Source organism: Bufo bufo, chromosome 11 (genome assembly GCF_905171765.1).
Source record: "Bufo bufo chromosome 11, aBufBuf1.1, whole genome shotgun sequence".
NCBI classification, from domain to species: domain Eukaryota; kingdom Metazoa; phylum Chordata; class Amphibia; order Anura; family Bufonidae; genus Bufo; species Bufo bufo.
Genome location: NC_053399.1, coordinates 39,511,204 through 39,535,460, shown reverse-complemented (window position 1 = coordinate 39,535,460; position 24,257 = coordinate 39,511,204). Strand labels below are relative to the sequence as shown.

Genomic DNA, 24,257 nt, shown 5'->3' with positions numbered 1-24,257 from the left:
GAGGAGTAGGTCCTATCAGTGACTGACAGCCTTCCCTCTATGAGGAAGAGGTCCTATCAGTGATTGACAGCCTTCCCTCTATGAGGAGGAGGTCCTATCAGTGACTGACAGCCTTCCCTCCATGACTGTGTATACACAGATAGCTGTCAATCACTGATAGGACCGCCTCCTGGACTTCAAAGCCCAGAATGAGCAGGAATTTAAAGTTCTCCTCATGCAGATTAATTGTTTCTGGGCAGCAGATCGCAGTTTACATACCATGATCTGCTGCCCAGAAACAATGATTTAATGTGCTGCATAAACTACGAACTGACCGGATGAAGGAACATTTTGCTCATACATTGGAGGCACATTTACATGGCCTGTTATGAGGAACGAGCACTCGTAGCAACGTTCGTTCCAAATAATTGGCCTGACAATTAAGTGATCTAAATCTACCTTTGATGTTTGGGTCAGAAGTGGCTAGAGAGTTGGTCAGGCATGCTCCGTCAGTCATTCTCAATCAAGATTCCAATGGGTGGGAATTTCCAGTGGTCACATCATTGATAAATCACAATTTTATAAAATATCAAATTCACTTGCAATAACGACGCCTTTATTCAGTCCACCTTTGTTTAGATAGAAGCAGCGGTCCAAAAGGAACAACTAACAGCCCTGGTACTGTAGATAAGGGCTACACGGGGTCAATACTGGTGACATTGCAGGTAGAGAGGGCCCATAGAGAATCATACTGATCGTAATATATCTGGCATTTAATATCCATTCATTTGTTAGTCCCCTCTAGGGGGCTTTCATACCTGCCATGTTGATACAGTTTTTGCAGCCACCGTTAGGAACGTATCGTAAAGGGAAGTAAATTCTATATGCAGCATTCACACCTCCTTATTGTTTAGTCCCAATGGGGTTGCCCTTGTTCTGATATTGATGACCAATTTAAAAATAAAACAAACTATTCAAATATGGGAGATATTTCCCTTGTGCTGTGGAATGTTGTATTACCTTGTGCCTGTTCCTTTTATTACATCAGAAATTGCTTACTAATGATCCTATGTATTTGTTATAGGAAAAGGAAGATAAAGCAAATCTTCAAGCCGAAGTGCAGCTCCTACGAGAGGACAACCTCCGCTTGCAGGAAGAATCTCAGAATGCAACTGCAAAGTTGAAGAAGTTCACAGAATGGGTGTTTAACACTATAGACATGAGCTAATAATGGAGAACACAGACTTGTACAGAGCAGAAGACTTCTTGTGTCCAGTCGAGTGTGTCCCGTAGACCTTTAGCTTTAACTGCACCTGGATCCAAGTGTACATAGAAAGAAGCCGCAGTGCTTCACATCTCTCTACTGCATGTGTCCAGCAACGTATCACTTCTACACACTGCCTATCTTCTGAGAGTTACACAGAATATGAAATGTGAATATTTGAGAAGTAAATCTTGTACAGTTTTGAACGCAAAAACAAATGCCAAACCTGGTCGCTTTTTGGGCAATAATCCCCGAGCAAAAAAATAAAAGAAGAAAATGACTATTCCTTTGGCTCTGAATGGGTTGTATCACTTGAAATAAATGTTCTTGTGCAAATCCGCATAAGAAAGCAAATTAAGCCATCTAATAAGATGAAGAAACATGGTCGCTGACGTGCTGTGTCCGTTTCCCATCGAGCAATGGAATTTCGGTTGTGTTTTTATTGTAGCATGGTGTTTACCACAGTCTTCTCTTTTCATTTTCCTTCTTTACCCCACTAGTGTAGATAGTTACTTGTACCTCAACTTTCAATTTGTAAAATAGCAATAACCTCCAATCCACTGGTAAATTATAGCTACAGGGAGATTACGCATTAGTTTTTTTTGCTGCCGCATATACATGGAAAAGACCTTCTGCCATCATGCATTCAATAGAATTCTATTTTGCATTTCTTAACTATAGTAGCCTGTATTAATAATCTGTGTACAGGACCATAGATTGTCTGTCCCTGGTGGACCTTTTTCGTATTGAGCCCTGCGCCATATTCAGAAACTTCATTCTTTTTTATTTTTTTTTGTTAATTGAACACTAACGTTTGCTTCCTTTATCGTTTTCTAGAAGCACATATCACAGCGAACAATTTCGAATTCAATATTCTTCGTAGAGACCTTGTCTGAACAGTCCCCTCTGCCTGTAAAATTGCTGTGCAAATATTGTACAGTCACAATTTGGGCTATTTATTTCAGCAATATAGAGGATAAAGCTACAGCGTTCAGTCACCTGCACTTTTATCTTCCACTATACATGGCATCAAAATGGACAGTTTAAAATTTACCTATAACATGAATTTTTAAACCAAACCCTATATTTGCTACCAGATTCTATCTAGGCAGAGAGATTTATATTTTGTAAGAAAATGTAGTTTGTTCTCTGAAAATATTGTTTGCAATGCTTTTTATTAGTAATGTTTGTGACACTTTTTTGTTTCTTTGCAATGTTTAAAAAAATAAAAAAGTGCTTTTTGCTTTTTTTTTTTTTTTGGGGTCTTGTTTTTAACTGCTTAAAACAATGTGTACAGAAATACTTTATTCACTCACATGGCAAAAAGCTTACAGTTCAGTTATTTACCCTGCCAGAGTCGTTTGGTAAGTTGTTATAATGGAGATCAAAAAGTGTTTGAGTGTCTTTTTTTAATGACTGTATGAAGGAGATTTATATAATAATGCCTGGTATCACTTGTACATTGAATTATTATATATTTTTTTTTTTTTCCGCAAGCCTCTCTCAACCGTTCTGAAATCTTTGATTTCTCCTCTTCAAAAAGGGAGGTGCTTGAGGAAGGCTATTTATTAGAAATTTGCAACAAAGTTATTGTATCTGAGGTTGCAGAGAAAACTTGTACAATCCTGAAAATAAACTGGTTTTAAAAGTTTACTGCTTTTGGTTATTTTTTTTCTTTCAGCTTAATCGCCTGAGTATGTGAGCAACTCAGAAATCCAGGTTGACGCACTGAGCTTCACAGGAATTATTTATTTTTTTCAAAATCTTTTTCTCTGAGGCTTTGTAAATTTATTGGTGGCCCTAATTTATATACCCAGCAATTTATATCCCAAAATACCACATCATCACCCTTAAAGGGGTTGTCCGGGTTCAGAGCTGAACCCCGGACATACCCTTATTTTCACCCAGGCAGCCCCCCTGAGGCTAGCATCGGAGCATCTCATGCTCCGATGCGCTCCCTTGCCCTGTGCTAAATCGCACAGGGCACGGGCTCTTTTGGTTTTCAAAAACACACGGCCGGGCGGAAACTTCACAGGTTCAAATCAGTTCTGAAATGTTTGCATTAGGGCTTGTTCACACGACCGTATTACTTTTTCAGTGTTTTGCGGACCGTTTTTCACGGATCCGTTGTTCTATTTTTTGTTTCCGTTGTGTTTCCGTTTCTGTTCCGTTTTTCCGTATGGCATATACAGTAATTACATAGAAAAAATTGGGCTGGGAATAAAATTTTCAATAGATGGTTCTGCAAAAACGGAACGGACGCGTAAGACATACGGATGCATTTCCGTATATGTTCAGTTTTTTTTTTGCGGACCCATTGACTTGAATGGAGCCACGGAACGTGATTTGCGGACAATAACAGGACAAGACTCAAAAAAGGTAGCGGAGCGGACATACGGAAACGGAGTGCTCACAGAGTACATTCTGTTTTTTTTGCGGACCCATTAAAAATGAATGGTTCCGTATAAGGACCGTATACGGAACGCAAAAAATGTTTGTGTGAACGAGCCCTTACAATGATAATGCACAGTGCTTGCCCCCAAAATGACCCAAGATTTGATCTATTTAAAATTAGGCCAGTCCTCAACCACTTTAGCACCAAGTTTGCTGAGGTGTACACTCCCAAAAAAAAACATCTGTAGAGTTGACATCTGTATATACGAGTCGTTTATACTTTTAAAAAGGGAGGGTAAAATTCTGCCAATAACTGCCCAGCAAAAGGGCAATGTATTGCATTAAAATGTAACTCTGTGTGAGAGTACCTCTGGGTACATCCACAGGTTCTAGGTTCAGGAAGGTATGAACACCAGGATTTAACCTCGCCTCCCACTGCTGGACCAAGGTTACCACTTTTGTGGATAACTTCTATACCTGCATACCACTGTTTAAGGGCTCATGCACACGAACGTGTGCGGCCTGCAAATAGCGGGTCCACGATATACGGGGCACTTGAATGGGTCTGCAATCTGCAAGAGACAGAGCGCTTCTGTGGGATTTCGGTCCATCCAAAAAATAGAACATGACTGAACCTTTCCGATCGCGGACCCTTTCAAGTCAATGGGTCCGCAAACAGTAGGCACGCGGCCGTTGCCCGTGCACTGTGGACCGCTATTTGCAGTCTGCAGCACGGGGCACACAAGTTCTAAGTCCTTAAATTCCAGATGTACTGTAGTTTGCGGCACGTTACTCAAAAATCAGAGAGGCCTCCCTAGATCCCTGCTCAGGCATCCATTCAGAAAGGGCGACAACAAGGCTCTCCTCAATAAGAACATGTTAGTGGTTAATTACAACAAGAGGGATGTCCTTATACTGACCACAGTTCATGTTAACAGCACCTCCTCTGCCCTGTGCAACTATATCCAAGCCAGGCTCCATCCTGGCTACAGACCACAATATGTACATGGGAGAGGTTGATCTGAAGCCGTACAGTACACTAATTTTTGGAAACCAGGAAGGGGAGGGCCCCAGAACTTCTAGAAGTGATGGTGCCTGTATTTTACCAGAGCAACATTTAACTGAAGTCTCCCAAATGGCAAGGAAGGGAAGGTCCAAAAAAAAAGATGCAGAGTGTGTTCCAAAAGGAGGATGCGAAAGGACATAATTTATCACTGTGATACTTGCCCTAGAAAACACATCCTCTGCATAAAGGATTTCTTCAAAATATACCACTCAACCATGGATTATTAACTTTATCCTTTACACACCCTGTAATATTACCACCTTATTACACTCTGATATACTCTGTACAGCTTACATATTCACTTTTCACCATCCATTACACATTCATTTCTCAAAAACACCTGTGGTCAAAATGCTCGCTACACCTCAAAAGATTCCCCGAGGGGTATAGGTTCCAAAACGGGACTAGCACATCAATGAGGCGAACATACAAACAGCAAACAAAATATGGCAGCCCCCTGTTATACATGCAAATAATGGAACTAGGAATTAGGGATTACTTTGGATTCCAGTGGTACTATACCTACCATACATGAAAAAAAAAAAAGGTCTTCACGCACATTTTTGATCATAGTGTGTCGGCCCATCTACCAACGTCAAGGTTGATTCTGCAGATGGGTGCCTTCCACTATCAGAACTGCCTCTCCTGGGCCCAACCTAAGCTTACAATGTTCAGCGCGGTGTAGGAACCAGCTATATTTATACTCTGCTTAGAAGCCCTGGGCAGGGAGAGCTTAATCTAAATGACAGCTTTATGTCACTATGATTCTGTATAAGTAAGGTCAAGCAGAGACACACAGGATTATAAATCATGATAATGCGCAAGCTCCTGCAAGTGCAAAATGGAGGATCATGCTCACACATAGAGCGTGGTTCCTGCAATGGACTCGCTCGTGTGAAACAGCCCTAAAGATACCAGAGTTTTAAATATAATTGTCCGGTGTATATATGCCGGATTGATAATCCAGGGATGGACAGGGAATATCACTGTCTGCACTGTCAATACATTGTATTAATCTTTTGATGACACAGCCGTATACTTTCTGACCTACTTTATTTACAGATCCTATTTTTCTCCATACCACTTTTTACATTTTGGGGTTTATAGTCTTATTTAGGCCATTCTTTTTATGATATGCCTTTATTGCTTATGGTCAACTCAACAGTGTATTAAAGTATATTGCAGCGACCCACAGGGGGAGAGCTGGGAGGAGTGGACTGGTAGTTGTGGCACTGATAGGAGTGGTGGTTTACGGTGGCTATCCTCCCTCCAATGCTCCTTGGGGCTGTACAGTGAATGGAAGGTGCACCCTTCCCTCAGGGCAAATCTAGGACCCTTTGGGGCTTTTGCAACCATCTACCCAACATCAAGACCACCCCACAACACCAGGCAAGACAAGAGGGCAGATGTAGGAGCCGGCGGATGTTGGTGGACTCAATGACCGGGGCAGATCCAGACCGTCTCCCATAAACCTAGCTAGGACTGCCAGTGTTAAAGGGGTTATCTGTGAAATAATACTGATGAAATATCCACAGGATAGGTAATCAATATCACATCGGTGGGGGTGGGTGTCCTGGCACCCCCGCCGATCAGCTTTTTAGGGAAGCTGTGGCTCTGCGCTGTACATTGTATAGAGGCTGTGCCAGTATTGCAGCTTTTAGCCCCATTGACTTGAATGGGGCTGAGCTGCAACTAGGCCATATGACTTATGTACGAAGACTTTTAACATGGTCTAGCAAGAGACCATGGTGCGCAAGGAGCACCTGGCCTCTTCTAACTGCTGATTGGTAGGGGTCGCACATGTCGGACCCCTGCTGATCTGATATCGATTACCTATCCTGAGGATAGGTCATCAATATTAATTCCTGGATAACCCCTTTAATTATTTGTTGCCTATACATAACAGAAAAAAAACATTTAGCTCTTTAGCATAAGGTTAGCTCTTCAACATTAAATTAACCCTTTGCAGTGATCTTCTGTGTCACTGCAATATCTTCCTGCATTTTCCATCTTACACAGGGATTGTAATAACTGTAATATCACATTATTTATTATTTCTCTACTACATGATCATTGTCCTGTGACATTAGTACATTCTTTAGCCAATAGTTGTGACATCACTTTTTTCAGTTTTTATTTCCCTGATGTCAAATTACATAAGAATAGTAGTAATGTCAAAGCATTGAGACAATGTCATAGAATTTAAATGAAAAACAATGTGATGTTGCAGATAACTACAATGGCGTCACACTACATCCAACATGAAACATTCTTAGGTCACCACACACAACATAGATTTACAAACAGGTCACGGTACAAGGTCAATGTCAGCTAATGGTTATGTATGACAAATCTTAAAGGGGGTTCTTTAAAATTGATTATCAAATAAGATAGGTGGGGGGGTCAGGCTCTCACCTTGCCCTCCAATCAGCAGTTTGAAAAGAACGCAACACGGATACTGCAGTGTAGAATACAACTCCATACGTTTAGGCTACATTCACACGACCGTATGTGTTTTGTGGTCCGCAAATAGGGGATCTGCAAAAAAAATAAAAAATGGATGACGTCCGTATGGCATCTGTTTTTTTTGCGGATCCATTGTAACAATGCCTATCCTTTCCGCAAAACGGACAAGAATAGGACATGTCCTATTTTTTTTGCTGGGCTACGGAATGGACATACGGATGCGGATAGCACACAGTGTGCTGTCCGCATTTTTTGCGGACCCATTGAAATGAATGGGTCTGCATCCTATCCGCAAAAAAAAAACCGGAACGGACACGGAAACAAAATACGTTCGGGTGAATGTAGCCTTAGTAGAGGCCGTCCCTGGTCTTACACCTCCTGTACATTCATTCAGCTGTGCCTGGTAAGCAATGAAGAGGATGCAGTGATCATTGTGGCACAGTGACCCTTAAAATGGTGGGCATGCCGAGTCCCACCCCACCTAATATTGAGAAACAATTTTAAAGAATCTGCAAACCCCTTTAAAGTGGACTAATTTTACACCACCTACAACAGTCTTTGTCAGTGCAGAAACCGCGCAGGATCCAACCAGAAGAAAGCAGAAATCCTTCTCCCCTTTCCTCTGATGGGATCATATCAATTTTTTCAAATCAAATATATTAACATTAATGTATCTCCACAGCTGTACACGTTCAAATATGCAAGAAGGATTAGGACTCATACACACAAGTGTATCATAAGGAGCTTTACTGGATTATCTCCCGGTCATAAAGATGTTCTGCTGAATGGGTTGTGGAAGCACTAAGCCCTATTCACCTGCATTTGGTTCACAAAAGTGGCATCTTCAGACTAGTGTAGGACTATTGTGGCAGTCGGCGTCCATGCCCCAGCTGTTATATTATTATTTATTAAACATTGGTTGTGAATTGCTTGCTTATTTCTAATGGCAGCGCAGTTTGGCAGGAAAACCAACAAAAGCATGCAGCGACTGACAATAGCAAGCAATTTTCAACTTCTAATGGAGAACAGCTGTGTCTTGAACGGCAGCAACTCCGCTGGTAACTGCCACGTTTGGTTCTCCAGGTTTTCCAGGATTTTTATATTGCTGGCCTAGCCTGAGGGCACCTCACACCCCTGCCAATCCACTGTTCCCGAGTAGCTTTGTTGCTCAAACTACACAGCTCTGTCTATTATTTCATCGGGCTGAGCTGGTTATGCAGCACTGCACCCATTCACTTTTGATTGGATCATTAACCAGCTGTGCCCACTGCGCCGGAGCGCAGTTTTCTGGCACCGAAGCTACTGAGGAACAGCTGATAGAGGTGTGGGGTATCAGACCTCTACAAATCTGATATTGATGGCCTCCCCTCAGGATACGCCATCAATATAAAAATAATTATCACATATATTAGATACACCCCTAGAGTACCAAAAGACTCATCATATAATACAACACATATATTCTCTTGGATCTAATCTAAAAAAATCACTACACAAAAGACGTACCTTATTTTTCACTTTATAAGACATACTTTTTCCTCCCAAATGTGAGTCTTAAAAAGCGAATACTAATGAGCGTTTCCATTATGGAAGTGCTCACTAGTATGCAGTGGGGAGTGTGTAATACCCCAGAGTGGCATTACCACCTTTTTACACCCACTATCTCCTAAGGTTGATACTGAATCATCTTGCATTTTTATTGCCATGTCCTGCATAATGTATATTTATTTTCCTTGCAAATGACTTTTTAAGTGTAATGTACCTGGTTCACCGGCAGATGGCGGCAGTATTGGCAGAGCTAGTTTCCCTGGAGTAACCTTCTATCCATTCCAGTCCTCTTTAGAGAGGGAGGCGTTAGTTAGAGGTCAGTCTAGCTTACCCCCTGTAAGGGGAAGGCTGTGTGTCGGCCAGCAGAGCACTGTCTGCTCTGCTGGGCCTAAGGGCCCATGCTACGCCCATGCTACAAGCTTCAGAGCCAGGAGGAAAGATTCCCTGGATAAAGAAAAAGTCCAAGATAAAGATAGTCAGACTACAGATAGATAAGTTGCAGCCTACAGCAGAAGAGGAAAAATTCCTATTTAGTTCAGTCAGCATAGCAGAGCTGAAGGAGTACAGATATAGCAGAGCTGATTGTGTTTGCCAGACAAAACTTCATGCCAAAACCTGCTAATGACCAAGATAAAGTTGGAAGATTGTTCCTTGATGAAAGTTTACTCAAGTAAAGCTGTTTCAACGTTAATAAAAGTCTGGACTCCATTTATTCTACAAATCCCTCAACTGTTAACCCTTTTATCACTGCTTCGGACGACCACGTTTGGGGTTCCGGATATCCAGGTAGGAGCACTGTGACAAGTGCAAAAGCCGCACCTAAAGGGCTACTATAGGCAACCCTTACACCACTCTGGCATTCCTACACCTGGGTTCCACAATCACCTTCTACATAGGGGGACCTAGTCCCTCGTTGCTGAAATGCAACTGGCGTCACAACAAAAACTCTCATAACACCAGTAGAAGAGGCCCCTAGCACCGGTTATAGTCCGCTGCAAGTGAAGCGCTCCCTGGTCTTCTCCAGGCACTGCTTGTCCTGACTGTGTACTGCGTCAGGACGTAGTGCGTGCACTGTGACCTGATGCTGTGCAACGTCAGGTCACAATGCAGTGCAGGCCTGGAGAAGAACAGAGCAGTAGGCCCGTCCGGGGAGGTAAGATTATTTAGTTATTTTTGGTGTTTCACTGCACAGCTGAAAAATAATTTTTAAAGCATCTCTTCCTAATGATCCGTGAAACACTAATGGCATCCGTGTTGCAATCTGTGTTTTTCACGGACCCATAGACTATAATAGATGTGATGGATCCGTGAACAGGGACAAAATAGAGCATTCATCCGTGCTAAAAAAAAAACTGACACACAGACCTTGTTAAAACAAGTGTGCTGTCCATGGAGAACACGTACAGCGCATGTCCGTGGAACACTGATGTGTGAATGAGGCTTAAGGCTGGTTTTCAGACTTTGGATAAAAATAAGAATGTTTCCTTCCTATTTATTTAACGTAATAATGCCCTAATAACATAAAAAAAAATATATATATATATATATATATATATATATATATACACACATACACATACATATACACACACTTCAGATTGTTTTAAAGTTCTATAATCGAAGCCCAAAGTTTTTCACTGAAGTCTCGCAGGACTTCAGACGAATTTTACCTTGACACAGCCCATACATTTGAATGTTGTACGAAAACGGTCTCCGTACAGAAGTCAAAGTTTTGAACTAAATGATTTGAAGCTAATTTCACCTCAGCGCAGCCCATACATTTGAATGCTGTATGAAAACGCTATCTGTACAGAATTTAAACAAAGTTTTGAAGGGATCTTAAGCGCGCTTTGCTCAACACTAGTTGATGCCTTAAGAAACAGTGGCTTGTTCTGTACAAGCATCCAAAAATTAAGGGGAGCAGTATGCCTGTCCATATTTATACATACAAGTGTTAGTTGTCAGAAGAATCAGTGGCTTGTTCTGAAGTTGAACAAGCCTGATAAAATTCTCCCTTTTATTTGGGAGCAACAGCAGCACAGTCTGGATGTAGAAAGGGTAAGGCTGTAGGGGTAATAGTAGCAGCAATAGTAGTGCCAGCAGTAGCATCACAGCATGGAACAGAAAAGACAGCAAGTAGATAGCAATGGCTATATAGGGGTAATGGTAGTGGTAGTAGGGGGATTAGCAGCAGGGAGTAGCAGCTGTGGCAGTGCCAGCAGACATACAGTATAGAACATGATGGTAGGCAGGCAGACAGCCGCAGTGGCATGATGGGGCACCATTATCTAAAGGTAGATCCATTTATCGGCCTCAGGGTTAATGCACACAAATGTATTTTCTTTCCGTGTCCGTTCCGTTTTTTTTTGCGGACTGTATGCGGAACCATTCACTTCAATGGATCCGCAAAAAAAAGCAGAAGTTACTCAGTGTGCATTCCGTTTCCGGATGTCCGTTCCGCAAAAATTTAGAACATGTCCTATTATAAGGATAGTACTGTTCTATTAGGGGCCAGCTGTTCCGTATTTTTTGCGGATCCAATTTTGCGGACCGCAAAATACATACGGTTGTGTGCATGAGCCCTCAGTCAGATGTCCATGTCTTTTTCATTTTGATAAAAGTGGTGTTTTGTACAAGTTTATCCATTTGGGTGTCATGATGCCACCTGCCACTTTGATAACCCTCTACAAGAGGACACTGGAGGCTGGACAATGAGAGAAAACTGGGCCAATTCTGGCCACTGTTCCAATCTGCCTTACCAGAAGTCCATGGGGTCAGGAGACAAGGTATGTGGTGGGGAAAGCCACAGTGATTTAGAAAATGAGATAATTTTAACAATTGGTACAGCAGCAACTGCACCGCCAGCAACTTGGCCAGGTCGGAGTTCAGGTTTTACACAAGCTAATTGCTGGTTGCGAATAGTTTTCTCACGGCCACACATTCTGTTATGGATGTCTCACAATAGAGAGGAGGGAAAGGTGGAGGAGTCTGGGCAGGAGAAGCACCTGATAATGATGACAAGGACACTGTACTGCTTAGGGAAAGCAGCCTAGCTGCTACAACGAAGACCACAGGAGAAGGAGACTTTTTCCAGTTTGGAATGCTGGCCACTTCTAATTTCCAAAAGAATCCAGTGATGCCGCCTCAGGTGCTGCAATAGTTCTGGTACCTATGTTTGTGTTTAAATGCCCATGGCTTATTTTAATACTGCAGATCTTGCACACACCTATGGAAGATTCTAGCACAGAGCCAGCGGCAGCTGAGCTTGGCCTAGGTCTGGCACGTTTTGAACCTGCGCCCACAGTATCAGCGAATCACCAGTTTCCGAGCTGATCACAAAAGAAGCAGATCCGGCATTGCCAGTGCTTTTGGAGGTTTTGGCAAAAGGGTGCCTCCGCTTTTTATTGTCTCAGCAGCCACTGCTCTTCTCCTCCTCCTCAGCTCTTCTTTCACTTTCCCCGAAACTAATCTATGATATGTCATTGTGGGCTCCTTGGTCCCCTCCCCTTTCACTACTACCACCACAACAGCTATGCATGGGTTCCCTCACCTCCGTCTGAACCTTCTACTCATGGCAGTCCAAATGCTAATGCTTCTAATACAAGTCATCAACAGGAAGACTCCCTAAGGAATCTTTCATAGCGCATGGGGTTTTGTTGCCTTTTCTTAGGGAAAAACAAGGCACCACACTAGGAGGGCATGTGAAGACAGAGATGATGCAAGTGAAATACTGTTATAGGACAGCAAGAAGATGGAACAGGAGGAATACGTTGAACCCTGTCTCCAAGGCAGGGTGTCCTACTCAGAGGTGACATCCCTATTATCCTGCTGTAACTGAGAGGAGGAGTGAGCCATTCAGTCCAAAATCTCATGCTCTTCTCCTCAATAATAATGTTGCGCCTACTGGAAGCCAGGAAGAACTGCCATTATCACTCCTCCCGTGTTTCAATGTAAGACAGGCCAGTGCCCTTACGTCATGGACTCTGCTCTCTGAAATCCCACGACAGCTCTCGTCACTGCCGGGCCCGGGTATGCGCAGTCAGTTTACTGCTGCAGCTGGCCACAGTCAGCAGTGTACAGCGCATGCCTGGGCCTGGCAGTGACGCAAGCTGTCACAGGATTTTTAGAGAGCAGAGTCCATGACGTAAGGGCACTGGCCTGGTGTAACAGCGGCTGCTGTGCGCCGCTGTTCCCCTGCTACCACAGTGGTCCCAGGCGCCATTGTAGTGTCCCCACTAGATAAGCGTGGGCACTACACAAGGGTCAATTGGTGTGTGCGTTACTCCTCCTCATTAGGGACAGGAATGTTATCTCTAATTGTGCATTTTATGTAATTTATAAGGTATTGTTTGTATGCAATGTTCCCTGTAATATGCAATATCAGGCCTAGTTCGATGCAGTTAGTCATCCCAGACGTTAGAGGGAGTTAGAGAACCCCTGGTATAAGTATTCAGGCCCAGACAGGGAGGGGTTGTTGAAGGTCAGGAGTCTGCAGAGACAAGCTAGAAGGCACAAGCCAGAGCCTTCTCCTGACATGCAACTAGACAGCCCAGGCTTCTAGTTGCTACGAGGAGACTAGTAGAGGGATCCTAGTCTACCTGCTGATCCAGAGAGCCATGGTTAGCTCAGAAGATGTACCCCAATGGAAGAGTTTACCTCCTGGGAGAGAAACCCTGTAGTTCCCACCAAGTCAAGCAGAGTCAACATGTCCAGCTAATACAAGTAAGCTGAAGGGCAGAGAGAGTAGAAATGTAAAGCAAGAATGAGTACCTGAGGAGGATTATTTACCAAGGATAAAAGCCTACATTAAGGTATCCGGGCCTTGGGATCAAAGCCAGACAGGAGTTCTAAGGAACAGTGTACACTATCTCCGAGGAGTCTGTACAGCCTGATTCTGCGCGTGTGGATGTTTACCCTCTGTGTATCTTGCCAGGAAACAGTATACCTGCCATAATTGTGAAACCCTGCTTGCGAAGTGTACTTGATATGTGGAACTGAGTTGTCATCTAACTGTATAAAGTGGAATTGATTACAGTAAAGCAAAGTTTGGTTCACCATACCATCTGTGCTCCTCGCTTATTAAGACCATCCATCGGTGTGCCACTGTTACAGGCACTGGCGTCACGTACCTTAAAGGGACCTTGCCCCAGGCACATAAAACACCTGCAACATCCAGGGCACCTCATCCATCACCAGGCCTGGTCCCTAAATACAGAGTGTGCCCCAGAGGACTCTTGTGCCAGCCTCTCCTTCATTGCTGTATGCCTGGCCAGGGTTTCCTTATAGAACTGTGAGTAACCCTCGCTTGCCATTAACCGTGACCTCACAATCGCATTACCCTGCAGGTCTGGCGTACCGCATAAATTGGCGTCACGAACAGGATACGGAACATTCCTGCGCCATTGCGGATATTAAACTGTGTGCTGAAGACTACCTTAAAGTGACAAACCCTAAATGTTTTATTGAAAATTGCTGGGCCTAAAGGACTGCCCTAAGTAGCGGTGTGAACATAGTGTCTTCTGGACTGTTTTGCTGCTTGTTTAAGCCACCGCTTGCTGTCAGTGAATAGACAGCGTTTTGCTAAAGATGGCCGCTGAGCTTGTTTGAGTTTACTGCTGCGTCATCTTCATCCTGAATTGGCGGTAAAAGTTGGCGCCTTTTTGCTGAGAAGAGCGGGAAAAAGCTCAAAGTCGGCGCCACCGCCTGTCTGGACATTTGCATGTCTGCAGAAATGGACTCCGCCTTCCCCATACTGGAGTACCTGGGGGGCGGCCTCCCAGGGCAATGGGAGGATCTGTCTGAACTTATTGGCGCCACCCTGTCGCTCTCCAGAGAAGGATCGAGCATGTTGGAGAGTGAAGACTGCTCTGCTGGGATGTCCGCGCCTGATCTATTAAACATGGATGACATTGGTGTAGAGCCAGAGGACGCTCCACCGGCCTACTCTCCGGGACCGGAGAGACCCGCCTGCCCGCCACTGGGGACAAAACCGGAGAACTACTATGGCTCCTGGAGGGACTTCTTTCAGCCCTCGTTCAAGTGGTCAGCACTAATGGCAGAGATCCGGGAGGCTGCCATAAAGAAAAATACCAAGACTAAAATATACTACGAAGAACTGGCAAAGACCGTTCACGAGCGTCACACTAACGCCCAACCCCGCCTGGAAAGGAGAAAGGGGTTGGTTGTGTCTTTTGATAAGAACCGTGGCTACGGGTTCATACAAAACTATATTACTGGCAGAGACTTATATGTAAACCGGAGGTCCGTCAAGCGGGGTTACCTCCCCGAGCATCTGCATAACCTCTGTGAGTGAGAGGAAGTGGAATTCACCCCTGCCGAGAGCCTGCGAGGCCCATATGCTACTGCCGTGACCCGTCCTAAGAAAGAACCGGAGGACTGGGAGGCAGATGAGGACTACTCTGGCTGCGAGTGCAAACCTGTGCGCTCTCCAGAACCGGCCCATCACGCATTCCAAGAGCGAGGCTCTTTCATTGGTCCTAACGTATTTTGGCAGCCAACCGTGTTAGAGAAATGGGTGAGTCCCCATCCATCCCCCGAGCTGCCTCGCCGGGAGAAAACAATCCAAGAAATGGAAAAGTTAAAAGGACTCCGCATCACCCTGGAGAATATCCAGAAGGGTAGGAGACCTGATGCGCCACCGGAGCCTGCAGCGGCCGCGTCCGATGCATCATATACTGTACCTGTGCCGGCGGCGACAGCGGAAGACAGCGATCCTGAGAACGAGAGCCTCGACGACCAGATCGTCCGACTGGAGGAAAAGTTGCGGGAGTTGCGTAAGATTGCCACCGCCAGGATCCAGACGCCGCCTAAGAAGGAAGAGGTAAGGGTGCCTGTCCCCACCCGTCGGCCACCTTCTGCTACCACAGCTACGTTGAGGCCCCCAAGAAGGCCCTCTCACCCTGTGACTTGCTGCGCAGAGCCAGTTGTTCCAGCGCCCACCGGACCGCTTGCGGCGGCGGTATCTAGGCAAGCGCCACCTGCGATTGTCATCCCTGTACCGGTGCGGTCAGCAGCTGTCATCACCCCTAGGCCTATGGGGCCAATACCTATTAGGGGTCCCTTCGTGCTGCAGCTGCCCCCTAATACTGTGTTGTGGGCACATCCGCCTGTGGAGGATTATTACAGGCCTCATTTGCCAGCAGAGCCAGGGAGCACCACTGAAGTACCAGGTGATTATGATATGCCCCTGTGAATTGGCCTGCTAGGCCCATGATTTATTTGCTTTGCCAAGGGATTTATTTCTAGTAGATTTAACCCTTTCAGGACAGGAGTCCTTTGTTATGGTCCTTTGTTGCTGCTGCCAGTTACCCACGGCTCAGTGGTAGTGGTCACCCACTGAAATAAATATGTCAGCAAAACCATTTTGTTTCCAGGACCTCCTGCCTGCTTCTACGATTTCACACCAAGTTGTGCCTGTTCCTACGTTGCACCTTTAACCCTTTAACCCCCTTTTCAGGTTGATTAAGGGTATTACAGCACTTGTTTTTATACTATGCCATTTGAAAAGTGTGGGCTATCTTTCATGTGCTGTCATTCTATTGTGCAACTGGATTTTAAGGATACGTGCCCAGTGATAGACTCAAAAGTACCTGAGCCTTTGTGATTTGCTACCTTGCCTTGCTGGTGAAAGGCACTCACTCTAAGTAAGAAAGGAACCTGGGTACGGACTCATATTTGTTCCTTGAGCCTCCAAGAACTTTTAAATTGTTTACATTTTCCTGCTGTTCTATTAACCACTTAAGGACCACAGGTTTATACCCCCCTAAAGACCAGGCCCTTTTTTACAAATCGGCACTCCACAACTTTAGCGGTTTATTGCTCGGTCATGCAACTTACCACCCAAATGAATTTTACCTCCTTTTCTTCTCACTAATAGAGCTTTCATTTGGTGGTATTTCATTGCTGCTGACATTTTTACTTTTTTTGTTATTAATCGAAATTTAACGATTTTTTTTGCAAAAAAATGACATTTTTCACTTTCAGTTGCAAAATTTTGCAAAAAAAACGACATCCATATATAAATTTTTCTCTAAATTTATTGTTCTACATGTCTTTGATAAAAAAAAAATGTTTGGGTAAAAAAAAAAAAATGGTTTGGGTAAAAGTTATAGCGTTTACAAACTATGGTACAAAAATGTGAATTTCCGCTTTTTGAAGCAGCTCTGACTTTCTGAGCACCTGTCATGTTTCCTGAGGTTCTACAATGCCCAGACAGTACAAACACCCCACAAATGACCCCATTTCGGAAAGTAGACACCCTAAGGTATTCGCTGATGGGCATAGTGAGTTCATAGAACTTTTTATTTTTTGTCACAAGTTAGCGGAAAATGATGATTTTTATTATTTTTTTTTTTTCTTACAAAGTCTCATATTCCACTAACTTGTGACAAAAAAATAAAAACTTCAATGAACTCACTATGCCGATCAGCGAATATCTTGGGGTGTCTTCTTTCCAAAATGGGGTCACTTGTGGGGTAGTTATACTGCCTTGGCATTCTAGGGGCCCAAATGTGTGGTAAGGAGTTTGAAATCAAATTCTGTAAAAAATGACCAGTGAAATCCGAAAGGTGCTCTTTGGAATATGGGCCCCTTTGCCCACCTAGGCTGCAAAAAAGTGTCACACATCTGGTATCGCCGTATTCAGGAGAAGTTGGGGAATGTGTTTTGGGGTGTCATTTTACATATACCCATGCTGGGTGAGATAAATATCTTGGTCAAATGCCAACTTTGTATAAAAAAATGGGAAAAGTTGTCTTTTGCCAAGATATTTCTCTCACCCAGCATGGGTATATGTAAAATGACACCCCAAAACACATTCCCCAACTTCTCCTGAGTACGGAGATACCAGATGTGTGACACTTTTTTGCAGCCTAGGTGGGCAAAGGGGCCCATATTCCAAAGAGCACCTTTCGGATTTCACTGGTCATTTTTTACACATTTTGATTTCAAACTTCTTACCACACATTTGGGCCCCTAGAATGCCAGGGCAGTATAACTACCCCACAACTGACCCCATTTTGGAGAGAAGACACCCCAAGGTATTCGCTGATGGGCATAGTGAGTTCATGGAAGTTTTTATTTTTTGTCACAAGTTAGTGGAATATGAGACTTTGTAAGAAACAAAAAAAAAAAAATCATCATTTTCCACTAACTTGTGACAAAAAATATAAAATTCTAGGAACTCGCCATGCCCCTCACGGAATACCTTGGGGTGTCTTCTTTCCAAAATGGAGTCACTTGTGGGGTAGTTATACTGCCCTGGCATTTTCTAGGGGCCCTAATGTGTGGTAAGTAGGTAAATGACCTGTGAAATCCTAAAGGTGCTCTTTGGAATGTGGGCCCCTTTTCCCACCTAGGCTGCAAAAAAGTGTCACACATGTGGTATCTCCGTATTCAGGAGAAGTTGGGGAATGTGTTTTGGGGTGTCTTTTTACATATACTCATGCTGAGTGAGAGAAATATCTCAGCAAAAGACAAATTTTCCCATTTTTTTATACAAAGTTGGCATTTGACCAAGATATTTATCTCACCCAGCATGGGTATATGTAAAATGACACCCCAAAACACATTGCCCAACTTCTCCTGAGTACGGCGATACCAGATGTGTGACACTTTTTTGCAGCCTAGATGCGCAAAGGGGCCCACATTCCTTTTATGAGGGCATTTTTAGACATTTGGATCCCAGACTTCTTCTCACGCTTTAGGGCCCCTAGAATGCCAGGGCAGTATAAATACCCCACATGTGACCCCATTTTGGAAAGAAGACACCCCAAGGTATTCAATAAAGGGCATGGCGAGTTCATAGAATTTTTTTTTTTTTGGCACAAGTTAGCGGAAATTGATTTTATTTTTATTTTTTCACAAAGTCTCCCTTTCCGCTAACTTGGGACAAAAATTTCAATCGTTCATGGACTCAATATGCCCCTCACGGAATACCTTGGGGTGTCTTCTTTCCGAAATGGGGTCACATGTGGGGTATTTATACTGCCCTGGCATTCTAGGGGCCCTAAAGCGTGAGAAGAAGTCTGGAATATAAATCTCTAAAAAATTTTACGCATTTGGATTCCGTGAGGGGTATGGTGAGTTCATGTGAGATTTTATTTTTTGACACAAGTTAGTGGAATATGAGACTTTGTAAGAAAAAAATAATAATTTCCGCTAACTTGGGCCAAAAAAATTTCTGAATGGAGCCTTACAGGGGGGTGATCAATGACAGGGGGGGTGATCAAAGACAGGGGGTTGATCAGGGAGTCTATATGGGGTGATCACCCCCCTGTCATTGATCACCCCCCTATAAGGCTCCATTCAGATGTCCGTATGTGTTTTGCGGATCCGATCCATGTATCCGTGGATCCGTAAAAATCATACGGACATCTGAATGCAGCCTGACAGGGTGGGTGATCAATGACAGGGGGGGTGATCAATGACAGGGGGGTGATCAATGACGGGGGGGGTGATCAATGACAGGGGGGTGATCAGGGAGTCTATTTGGGGTGATCACCCCCCCTGGAAGGCTCCAGGGAGACGCCTGTATGTGTTTTGCGGATCCGATCCATCTATCAGTGGATCCGTAAAAATCATGCGGACGTCTGAATGGAGCTTTACAGGGGGGTGATCAATGACAGGGGGGTGATCAATGACAGGGGGGTAATCAATGACAGGGGGGGTGATCAGGGAGTCTATATGGGGTGATCACCACAGTCATTGATCACGCCCCTGTAAGGCTCCATTCAGACGTCCATATGCGTTTTGCGGATCCGATCCATCTATCAGTGGATCCGTAAAAATCATGCCGACGTCTGAATGGAGCTTTACAGGGGGGTGATCAATGACAGGGGGGTAATCAATGACAGGGGGGTGATCAGGGAGTCTATATGGGGTGATCACCACAGTCATTGATCACGCCCCTGTAAGGCTCCATTCAGACGTCCGTATGCATTTTGTGGATCCGATCCATCTATCAGTGGATCCGTAAAAATCATGCGGACGTCTGAATGGAGCTTTACAGGGGGGTAATTAATGACAGGGGGGTGATCAGGGAGTCTGTATGGGGTGATCACCACAGTCATTGATCACGCCCCTGTAAGGCTCCATTCAGACGTCCGTATGCGTTTTGCGGATCCGATCCATCTATCAGTGGATCCGTAAAAATCATGCGGACGTCTGAATGGAGCTTTACAGGGGGGTAATCAATGACAGGGGGGTGATCAGGGAGTCTATATGGGGTGATCACCACAGTCATTGATCACGCCCCTGTAAGGCTCCATTCAGACGTCCGTATGCGTTTTGCGGATCCGATCCATCTATCAGTGGATCCGTAAAAATCATGCGGACATCTGAATGGAGCTTTACAGGGGGGTAATCAATGACAGGGGGGTGATCAGGGAGTCTATATGGGGTGATCACCACAGTCATTGATCACGCCCCTGTAAGGCTCCATTCAGACGTCCGTATGCGTTTTGCGGATCCGATCCATCTATCAGTGGATCCGTAAAAATCATGCGGACGTCTGAATGGAGCTTTACAGGGGGGTAATCAATGACAGGGGGGTAATCAATGACAGGGGGTGATCATGGAGTCTATATGGGGTGATCAAGGGTGAATAAGGGGTTAATAAGTGACAGGGGGGGGGGTGTAGTGTAGTGGTGCTTGGTGCAACATATTACTGAGCTACCTGTGTCCTCTGGTGGTCGATCCAAACAAAGGGGACCACCAGGTAGCAGGTATATTAGACGCTGTTATCAAAACAGCGTCTGATATACCTTTCAGGGGTTAAAAAAAACACATCTCCAGCCTGCCAGCGAACGATCGCCGCTGGCAGGCTGGAGATCCACTCTCTTACCTTCCGTTCCTGTGAGCGCGCGCGCGCCTGTGTGCGCGCGTTCACAGGAAATCTCGGCTCACGCGAGATGACGCCAATCGGCGTTAGCGTAGCCTGGGGGAGCCGCCGCGATGACGCCTTTCGGCGTTACAGTTGCGGCAACTGGTTAAGGACAATTTGCACATATGGACTATCCTGGTAATAATGTTACGCTGCACCAGGTCAGCGCCCCTGTTCCCTCACATGATCCTGAGAGAAGAGAACGACGCCCCTTTTCACCGTTACTTGTTCCTAAGCCAGTGGACTGCCTGATTTATGCATGTAATGTGCTTCTGCAAATGTAGATGTATTTCTCCTGCTTTGCATTATGGTCTCTTTTTCAGGTGCAGTATCCAGCTGGGCAGGGCCCCTCCATGTTGCGCCGAGGTCGGGCAACGTTAAAGCGTGGTGGTATGTAGTGTCCCCACTAGATAAGCGTGGGCACTACACAAGGGTCAATTGGTGTGTGCGTTACTCCTCTTCATTAGGGACAGGAATGTTATCTCTAATTGTGCATTTTATGTAATTTATAAGGTATTGTTTGTATGCAATGTTCCCTGTAATATGCAATATCAGGCCTAGTTCGATGCAGTTAGTCATCCCAGACGTTAGAGGGAGTTAGAGAACCCCTGGTATAAGTATTCAGGCCCAGACAGGGAGGGGTTGTTAAAGGTCAGGAGTCTGCAGAGACAAGCTAGAAGGCACAAGCCAGAGCCTTCTCCTGACATGCAACTAGACAGCCCAGGCTTCTAGTTGCTACCAGGAGACTAGTAGAGGGATCCTAGTCTACCTGCTGATCCAGAGAGCCATGGTTAGCTCAGAAGATGTACCCCAATGGAAGAGTTTACCTCCTGGGAGAGAAACCCTGTAGTTCCCACCAAGTCAAGCAGAGTCAACATGTCCAGCTAATACAAGTAAGCTGAAGTGCAGAGAGAGTAGAAATGTAAAGCAAGAATGAGTACCTGAGGAGGATTATTTACCAAGGATAAAAGCCTACATTAAGGTATCCGGGCCTTGGGATCAAAGCCAGACAGGAGTTCTAAGGAACAGTGTACACTATCTCCGAGGAGTCTGTACAGCCTGATTCTGCGCGTGTGGATGTTTACCCTCTGTGTATCTTGCCAGGAAACAGTATACCTGCCATAATTGTAAAAACCCTGCTTGCGAAGTGTACTTGATATGTGGAACTGAGTTGTGATCTAACTGTATAAAGTGGAATTGATTACAGTAAAGCAAAGTTTGGTTCACCATACCATCTGTGCTCCTCGCTTATTAAGACCATCCATCGGTGTGCCACCGTTACAGGCACTGGCGTCACGTACCTTAAAGGGACCTTGCCCCAGGCACATAAAACACCTGCAACATCCAGGGCACCTCATCCATCACCAGGCCTGGTCCCTAAATACAGAGTGTGCCCCAGAGGACTCTTGTGCCAGCCTCTCCTTCAATGCTGTATGCCTGCCCAGGGTTTCCTTATAGAACTGTGAGTAACCCTCGCTTGCCATTAACCGTGACCTCACAATCGCATTACCCTGCAGGTCTGGCGTACCGCACCATGCTCAGCGGTGATCTGTGGCCAGAGCTTCCCATTCACCACTGCAGCTCTGTTTGTGTAGGTGTTGTGGTTCTGGGAATCCGCTCCACAGTTTCATCTCAGCCCTGGCCACAGCATGCTTGCTGCTGTTTTTTTGCAGCACTTCCTTACGGGCCGGCGCGCATCACTTCCTGGGTTTTATGGGTTAGGTCATGTGACCTCAGTGTCAAGGTTCCTGATAACCACTTGTGTTCCTGTGTTCTTGGATTCTGTTACTTGTCTGATCGCTGCCAGCTTGCCTTGACTCTCCTGTAGCGGACACGGATTGCCTGACCTGTACCTGTGCCGTCTGCCCTGATCTTTTGTCTGTCTGACTACGCCTCTGCCTCATACTTCGGTCCTGCACTGTTGCTCCTGGTAACGACTCTACACCTGTACTTCTGGTACCTTTCTCAGGTCCCTCCTGGTCCGCGTGGACCAGCTGCCTCGTGTACTTATTCTCCTCAAGAGGTAGCGACCTGGTGTTACCCTCGGGAAAAGTCTATCCCCACCATCAGGGGTATTGTGAAGAATCGAGGGGTTCACTTAGAAAACGCCCTTGGAGGAGGTAGAACACGTGGCACAGTGGGTTTACACCCGCTGGTTCATGACACCTGGCTTATATTGAACCATGGGAGGAGATATAACAGTCTCATGGCATGGCTGTACGTACAGAAAATATGATTTAGTTGCACAATTTTGTAATGCAGAACTAGTTGCCACCAAGCTGCCTGAAATAACAGATAGTGACAAGTCCCTCACTCTCTCTATATGCTTTCCCTAATCAAAAGCTAAAATATAACCAATGATATCTCCCTTTTCTCACTTTACAGTTTCCATATATTGTCCCTATCACACTAGATTAGTGTAATAACATTTTACACAGGCAAAAGAATGTATGGATTACTCGAGCCTCACTTTAGGGTGATAGCTGCCAGGTACAAATCAACGACCAATGTGGTGACGAACTGTCGAACTTTATTGAATCATGTGGACAGCGCATTTTGGGATACGGAGCAGAGTAGGCACTAGAGACATGTAGTGTCCAACAACGGCCTCCTCAGATGCCGCATGTGTCCAGTGCCTGCTGTGCTGCCGCCTCAAGTGAGATTCTCTCAACAGCCAGAGACTTGACAAAGGGGTCCCGAGTATCCTGAAACGCGCTGTCCATATGAAAACATTCATACTCGTTTGCCAGATTTATCGCCAATCAAGTATTTATGCGACCAGCTAGGAGGCCAGCTTCGGCGGATGAGTGTGCAGGATCTGCAGGCCCAGCTGCAATACTTGTGAGCAAATGTACCGCCGCAGGATACCATGTGGAACCTGTATGCCTCCATGCCCAACCGTATTTCATCTTGTATGTAGGCTAGAGGCGGCCCAACAGGGTACGAGCGCTCTCTTTTAGTTATACAGTTTCCCCCAATAAACTTTCTCTCACTGTAATATTATAATCACTTACGGTACATATATCATCATTTAATTCACAAATGTAAAGTTTCATTCTACTCCAACAACTCTTTCTTGGTGATTATTATTATTTTTTTTCAATGAGTATGCATATATTTGTAGACGAGTATTTTAGGAGATCCAATGATCATGCAAGCATTAAGTATGTACATCTAGATAACTGCAAGGTATGGAAACCAGTCACATTATATATATATATATATATATATATATATATATATTATAAACACACAATTTTTTCAAGGACACTATTTTTGTCTATCTTGGGATCACTCATATAAGATGTTCTCTGAGTGTAACTTGCTGCGTCCTCCTGTAGATGTACTGTACTTTATTTAATAATGTGTATAAGTCAGATATTAGACATTTATTCCCTGTGATTCCTGCCATCAGGTACAAGGTAGTAATTGGTGGGCATCACGCTGGGCCCGCATTGGTGGGCATCACGCTGGGACCTTGAAAATCCTACATGCAAGTACAGTGAGCATTAGATTACATTTTATTACCTTGCTATCACTCGGTTTCTATCTGCATCCCTGCAGTGTGAGGCATTCAGATAAATGTATCTAAAAAGCATTTTTTGTCTGTGGGTATTGAAATGGCCAGTAAAATACCA

The 24,257-nt window shown here is 44.7% G+C and overlaps 1 protein-coding gene across 6 annotated transcripts in view; it reads left to right on the top strand.

Annotated features, from left to right (window-relative positions):
- The window catches only part of SIPA1L1 (signal induced proliferation associated 1 like 1), a 246,180-nt gene extending 227,603 nt beyond the window's left edge, over positions 1–18,577 (top strand). For 5 of the 6 annotated variants that reach the window (XM_040411977.1, XM_040411979.1, XM_040411980.1 and 2 more), the window contains one exon: positions 1,064–2,884. In XM_040411977.1, the coding sequence (XP_040267911.1) occupies positions 1,064–1,207 (144 nt within the window). In that variant the 3' untranslated portion in view covers positions 1,208–2,884. Of the gene's footprint in view, positions 1–1,063; positions 2,885–8,967; positions 8,971–18,566 lie in introns of those variants that run through there. The other variant, XR_005774835.1, reaches the window with a different exon arrangement.
- The last annotated feature ends 5,680 nt before the right edge of the window (positions 18,578–24,257 follow it).